The sequence below is a fragment of the Loa loa genome (genome assembly GCF_000183805.2).
Source record: "Loa loa unplaced genomic scaffold supercont3.165, whole genome shotgun sequence".
In the NCBI taxonomy this organism is placed as follows: Eukaryota; Metazoa; Nematoda; class Chromadorea; order Rhabditida; family Onchocercidae; genus Loa; species Loa loa.
The window spans coordinates 68,061-75,340 of NW_018108345.1; the positions used below are offsets into that span (position 1 = coordinate 68,061).

At 30.6% G+C, this 7,280-nt stretch overlaps 1 protein-coding gene across 2 annotated transcripts in view; it reads right to left on the reverse strand.

Annotated features, from left to right (window-relative positions):
* Window positions 1-2,354: 2,354 nt before the first annotated feature.
* The window catches only part of LOAG_17974, a gene marked incomplete at its 5' end in the record, with an annotated part of 9,986 nt that continues 5,060 nt past the window's right edge, over window positions 2,355-7,280 (reverse strand). Inside the window, 12 exons of one of the 2 annotated variants that reach the window (XM_020450643.1) lie at window positions 2,355-2,642; window positions 3,001-3,142; window positions 3,274-3,449; window positions 3,559-3,643; window positions 4,206-4,467; window positions 4,677-4,813; window positions 5,372-5,506; window positions 5,676-5,936; window positions 6,117-6,231; window positions 6,436-6,532; window positions 6,638-6,735; window positions 6,878-7,030. In XM_020450643.1, the coding sequence (XP_020305649.1) occupies window positions 2,467-2,642; window positions 3,001-3,142; window positions 3,274-3,449; window positions 3,559-3,643; window positions 4,206-4,467; window positions 4,677-4,813; window positions 5,372-5,506; window positions 5,676-5,936; window positions 6,117-6,231; window positions 6,436-6,532; window positions 6,638-6,735; window positions 6,878-7,030 (1,837 nt within the window). In that variant the 3' untranslated portion in view covers window positions 2,355-2,466. Of the gene's footprint in view, window positions 2,643-3,000; window positions 3,143-3,273; window positions 3,450-3,558; window positions 3,644-4,205; window positions 4,468-4,676; window positions 4,814-5,157; window positions 5,507-5,675; window positions 5,937-6,116; window positions 6,232-6,435; window positions 6,533-6,637; window positions 6,736-6,877; window positions 7,031-7,280 lie in introns of those variants that run through there. The other variant, XM_020450644.1, reaches the window with a different exon arrangement.

Below are 7,280 nucleotides of genomic sequence, written 5' to 3' on the forward strand. Positions count from 1 at the left end.
AAAATAATTATAATTAAAAATATTTATTTTTTATATTGAATAAAAATAATTATTTAAATGAATGGTTAATTTTGAATGAATTTTAAAACTTAAAATAATTCAAACACCTCAATGAGTTTTAAAATTTGAGTAAATTTGAAGATTTGAAAAAATCGAAAGAAAAAGTTGAAACTTTATTCAAATAAAATTTATCATTGTGTAGCAAAATTTGTGTAGAAATTCGATAATAGATATAAGTGAAAAGCTTAAAAAAAAAAGAAACTAAAGTATAGGTAAAATAATAAGTATATTATAGAAATACAAGTAAAAGAACAGGTAAATAAATTGAAAATTACAGTAATCATGAAGTGATCAATTCAAGATTAAATCTCGAATATTTCCTTAATTTGCAATTCAAAATAATTAATTCATTAATTTAAGAAAAATATCAACTTGTGTTAACTTCCTAAAAAATGTTGCTAATTTTTAATTTCTATTTCTAAAAAACTATCATCTTTTTTCATTATCAACTTTTTTTTCCCTGAAAAACTGAAATTTTTTCGAAATAAGAAAAGCAAATTAAAAAAAAAAAGACACTTTTTTTAGAGAAACAGAAAATTAATTTTGTCTTTTTTTCTCAAAAAAAAAAAACCATACTAATTTCTTACCTGTCCATTTTCACTTAACCATAATTGCGACCATTTTTCTATTTCAAATGCAATTTCATCCTCAGATTGGATGGAATGCTTCGCAAAGGCTGTTTTCTGCCTAATTTCCTCCATTAACTGCATTAATTGAAATAATTTTTCATTTAAATTTTCAATAGTAAAAGATTGGATGAGAATGAAACCTGATTCAACAAATTTACAAGAATCTGATTTGATAAGGATGATAACCTGATTCGATTGTTGAATCAAACGTTTATTCTCTTTTTGAGCGATATGACGCGAATTTTTTAAATTTCCCAATTTTTCTTTCAATATTGTTGCTACTCTTTCCAACTCGTATACTTAATTTTTTTGAAAATTTGAAATTTGAATTTAATTTTGAATTTTTTCTGAAAATTTTTGAAATTTTTGAACTAACCAAAAAATATGAAATTATCAATAAACTGGTGATTGTAATTTGATAATGTTAACAATATACATTTTAAAAAAATTTATATTTCATTAACAATTTCTTTCTGAGATGTCCATTACAAACGGGTTTTATGACAAATTTACTTCTGATATTTTTGCGCAATTGGTTAATTCAAAGTTTTCAAAACTTTTTTCTCTTAATCATAACAATAACGATAATGATGATGTTGACCAAATAAACCTTGATCTGTGGAGCATAAGTGTTTTCCAATTTTTAAACAATAATTACAGGTTAAATTTTTACTATTATACTTTGAATCCATGAAATGAATTGAACATGAACAATCCTTTATTTGTGATTTCTCGAAAATGTATGAATTAAGGAATGTTCCACCAGAAATATTAATTACTAATCCTAAATCGATGATATATTGTAGGTAATTATAAAATTATTATATTTAAAGATAGCTTAATTCGACAACCTCTCATAATTGCAATGAATTTGAAAGTTCACCATATTGTATGCTCATAACTTATTCATCATTCAGTTTGATGATAAAAATTTACTTCACAAAATATCAAAATGTATTGATACAATTCACTCCTATAAATCCTGATATTAAAGATGAAATGACAATGCAAAGTAAGGTAATGGAAATGACCGCTCAAACACGTTCAACAATGTAATATTGAAAATGCTTAATGTATAAATTATTTTATTTATTTCAAATTTATCCATAAAATCTTCCGATGATCTCTTGGCTGTATCAATTTGATAACAGTTCATTTTCCCCATATCGATCGCAAAAACAATTTCAATGCAAAAAAAGAGAAAAATTGAGAATAATTTCTCTTTCGTGTAACGTATTTCATTTTGTTCTTGCAAATACAAATAAGAAAGTGAATCGATTAAACATTGATATAAGTATTGGATAAATATACGGGTAAAAAGTATAGAATTTCTGCATATGAATAAAGTGAATTTTGAATATTTTTAGCATTTGTTTTATATACTTTTGTGCATTTGTGTTTAGTGAAATCACAATCACGAAATACATTTTTCAAACATACAATGATGTAAGATGTACGAAGTAAGATATACAAAATATTCATTTATAATTATTTGAAAAGATATTTATGAAGAAGCCGTTTTACAAAGAAACTGACATGACTGATAATGGAATACAGGAATATAGGAAGAAAACACAAATAGGAGTGTAAGAAGTATTAAATTATTAAATTGAATTGAAAAATCAATATTAATAAATATCTAAAAGTAACAAATGTATGATTTGTCGTGAATATACTAAGTAAACTTCTGTCTTCACTTCTCAATTCATCCCGTTTATCCATAAACTGCAATTGGAAAATGAATCGTGTTACACATTTAGTAACAAATAAGTTTACTTTAACTGGAAACACTTTCGGGAGTTTTACCAATCATGCTAACATGCTTGTGCTCTTGATTATACGTTTCGATGAATTTCTGTGAACTGCCTGCTACTATCTCATTTCCATTCATCAGCTTTGCTGGTACAGGAACCGATAAAATTTCTGGTATCATCCATGGTTTCAACCATCCTACTGAAAATCAATTCAGTGACATTTTTCGTTTACTCATTTTTCGTTATTTTTTTATTTCTATGAAATTTAATCCGAACGCATTATCAATTGGGATGCTGGGATGTAGAAAAAATGAGTAGTATTAAAGCTGCAAAACACAAATCTTTTCAGACATTTTATTTAGCTGTCTAGGTCGAAACTACCAAAAATGGTCTACAATCTAGGAAAGGTTGGTCAAATTGAACAGCTGTGTGAACTCTACCGGTTGTGCGACTACACATCTATAGCAGCATCACAATTATAAGATACGGTATACTGATTAAATACCCTATTCTAATAATCTCATTAAATATAGCAATTAAATGAAAAAGCAACAAACCAAGTGGACTTTGGCCTTTAAAATAATGCACACTAGCATGATAAAAAAGTACACCATCAATTTCGAAGTCGAAATCTCGATGCATCATTTCCTCCATGGAATTGTGTTCACAAAGACAATATGGAAGACATATAAAACGATACTGAAATACTTTTCGAAGCCAGACTACCGGTAGACAGAATACAACATCACTTCATATGTGAAGGGTAAAAGTCAATTCCAAATAACTTAAAAAGAACATTTGAAACTAAAAGTAAGTTGGTGAAAACTAACAGGTATTTCCTTTGAAACTTCTCTAAAATTTTTATTCTCGGTGATGCGCGAGTTCATCATGAACAATCGACAATCAAAATCCGAATCAGCAACCGTGAGACCATTCCAAGCAATCATATCCAGACAATAGAATGTTGATTTTTCATCAAAAACGCAATCCAGAAGAGTATACGTACCTATGCAAAATCATATGACAATAGAACTACTCAGGAACTTCTCACAGAACTTCTTAATGAAAATTCCTTTTAATCAACGCAGATAAAATCTAGAGACATATCGACTTACCGCGACGAGAATGATTTCCACCAGGAAGATAGGAAGGAAACTGTTTAATGCGACAACCAGATTTCGAATAAGCACTCGTTACTCCCTGCAACAATTCAATGAATATAGAACGATTTATATGTGTCATTACGTTGCACAGCAGAATTCTAAATGACAGATTGTATAGAAAGAATAACTTTGAAAAATTATAAATAATTCTTTTCAAAGGAATTACATATAATTTTCAAAGTTTATCAAAATATGTTGTGCTTGATATAAGATCACTTATGAAAAAATGTAAATTAACTGCCAGGTGACTTAAAATAACCGCAAAATTGTCCTGTAATAAAATAATCAAACTAAGTAGCCACAATATAGGAAACGTAAGTAGCCACAATAGAATGGAAAATCATTTTCGTAATGAAAAATACTAAATAATAATTTTAAATCTGTAAATAACACGACGATGATGGGATGGAAATTTCATGCTATAAGTGAAAAAACTGAACCAGAATAAGAAACTCTTTCAAATATACCCAGCGCAACTATCATTTCATGACGGAGAAGTTATGAACATTACAGGAATGACGACCAAATTATTAAATATTCTTCATTAGGAAAAATTTCACCGCATTTTTGCTTTTACAATAAATGATATAATCACATACATTAGAAGCGACTACGAGACATCGTTTACCAACCGGACACGGTATACAGATCCAGTCTTTGGATAAGCTTTCCGGAATATCAACCAACCATTCACTAAGCATCAGTTCATCAGCATACTTATAATTCCTTTTTCGATTCATCGTCTTGTTGTCTTTACCAGGCATTGCTGAATCCATTTCTTCTTCATCTTCATCCTTCATATCTTCATCAAATTCGTTCATTGCCAGTTTTCGAGCATGATTTGCATAATCAAAACGAGCTCTATAAACGAAGCTCCACCAATATCATCAGAAACTTAGAAATGCAAAAACGTTCATAAAGTCTACTTATACAGACATTACCACATTTTCATTTTAGCAAAGGTAATGTGACCTTTTCAATACAGAGGAAATCGCGCTTCAGTTTGATAGTGGAACTCTTATTCTCATCCAAATTCCAACTTTTGTGTTTGGCAAACATAAAACATATACTCTTTCTGGCGTCGAAGAAACTCTTGTCGTCGCCTTTCTTGGCTTATTTCCGCTCGTCCAACATATTTGTACTGCGAAAATCGAGGATGCTCTCGTATCGTACTGTTTGGCGCAACAGTTACTGAACTACCTGCCAGCTAAATTCGCCAAATCATCTAAATTGTCCATTTTCCTGGAAAAGGAAATCTATGATTGCAACAAGAACGGTAACCCCGTAATCAAGACGCATATATTCAGTTTGAACTGAGGACATTCAGACATACTAACTACTCATCTTCATACAACAGCATATGATGTATATCACCGATCGATTGTACTAAATAATCGTTCATATTCCTTTCTTTGTGAGATATTCCTCAGGTATTTATGATACAAATCATGCTAATAATGATAAAAAATGATAGAATTTTTTATTGGAAATTTCTTACACACAATTTAACATTCAACAACAAGAACAACAATCATCAGAAATGTAAATCACCCGGAACTTTGGGTATAATACAGATTTAATAAATGGACAGATGTGAGTTCGAATAATAGAAACTAAATGCTGTAATACTATGTGTCATCTTTACATTTCACCAACTTCCTCCCATTTAATAATATAAGGGAATTTATAACTTGTTTGTTTACAAAAAGGCAGAATGCATTCAACAAGCAATCATCGCTAGAATCTAATTCGTGGTATTCTTTACATCTTCAATGACGCAATGCTGGCTAACATCTCGGACAATGCCATGACCAAGCATAGTGAAATCATCCAATATGGCTTTTGTGTTAACGACTAACTTATCATCCAATCCTTTTAACCGATGTAAACAACTAGATATCTGCAAAAAGATTACACTGAGGTCATAATTAGCTGCAACTTCACGCCAAGAATTATTATGCAACATTTGGCTGTTTAATATATCCTGCAGTTTAATAACATTGTGATACGTAAAACACTGGAAAGCAAGTGATCTTGGCAATCACTCTGAAAGAATATAAGTAACATACGCTTGTATCTCGTGGTACTAATGCAACTGGTTTCCATACCACGCCGATCACATCACCCACGTATTTGTTGTAGAAAAAAAGGGCAACTGAAGTGAAACACTGTCGCAGACGCTTTACATATTCCCTAACTGGATCATAGTCAATTACCGGTAATGGCCCGTTTATTAATTTACCGCGAACTACTTTCCGCCTGACCATATGTCGCCCTCTAATATGTATGGTAACATTGGAGAAAGTGGAAACATCGGTTGTGAACACTCCCTGCAAACAATTTGATAACAGCAATTGATCAAATCAAGGAGAAAATGATGTACACATAATTTATGAAGGTAGCATATCCACAGTAAAGGATAGGATGCACAAAAATAATGGGGAGCAAATTAGTTTTATCTATAGTTCATTATTATATTAGTAAATCCTAGAATGCAGAAAAAAAATAACCTTTAAATTAAACGGTGCCAAATTACTAATATGCTGCTCAATTAGTGCTGATGATGCTTTGGCGAGCGCAATTATTCGTTTTAAGATCAAAGGTTGTGGTTCCTCTCTTGTCCATCTGAAAGGGAAAAAAAATCATAAACAAATAAATACTATAGGTGTTTAACCTTTTGATAGAAACTGATGGCGATAAACATGCACAAGATCGAAAATTAGTAATTATTACCTGAATCCTTTTTTTATTAAAGCTACGGGAAACGTGTAGATGACCAGAAAATTGACGTAAAATAGAAAGGAGTATTTGAAATTATTAATGACTCACCGACAACCACTTCTATCAACCGACGTACATATCACCATTACTGGCAGCACCGGTCTCATTTTGATAAATTCTTTTTCTATTTCATCTACATCTTCCTCTGAAAAAAAATACAAAACTACACATTTTTCACAGAGGTTCCTGAAAAGAACTAGTGAATATGTATAAGATGGAAATCCCAAGAACGAATAAAAATATAGTAGACCTGTCCATTCGTTGTCGAAATCAACAAGTAGGGGCTTGATTAGCCAGTTATGCGTAGAAAGTAGTGTTAGAAAGTGAAAGAAACCAATGAATGGTGTTCTGAAAAAGGTGAAATTAAAATATAGCTCAGAAATTGAAACTTATATTAATTTTATTATACATATCCATCGACTTCGATCAACAGTAATAGCACTTTGCTAATGATTACGAAGGGGAAAATGTAAAGCAGAAGGAACGGAACCTTGGCGGCTGAACTGATAATGGTTTAAGGAATACAGAAGCAACGATAGTTTCCAAAATCACTTCATTTAGATAGTCAGACAGTGCATGGGATGACAACCAATACGTTGCTAAACGACATGTATCTGGGAACGCTTCGAATTGCTGACTTGCGCTGAAAAACACTCGTCAAATGAAGAATGTAATAAAACAGCATTATCCATATATTCAAGAAACACCATCCCACTTTCAGTGAGATTTAACCAAAACTCTACAGCAATATCTCAAGATTTCTCTACCCTGAATGTCCAAAATTATTTGTCCAGAATTAAGAATTGTAGTCTTTATATAGTCTTTGCTATATATATATATATATATATATATATATATATATATATATATATATATATATATATATATATATA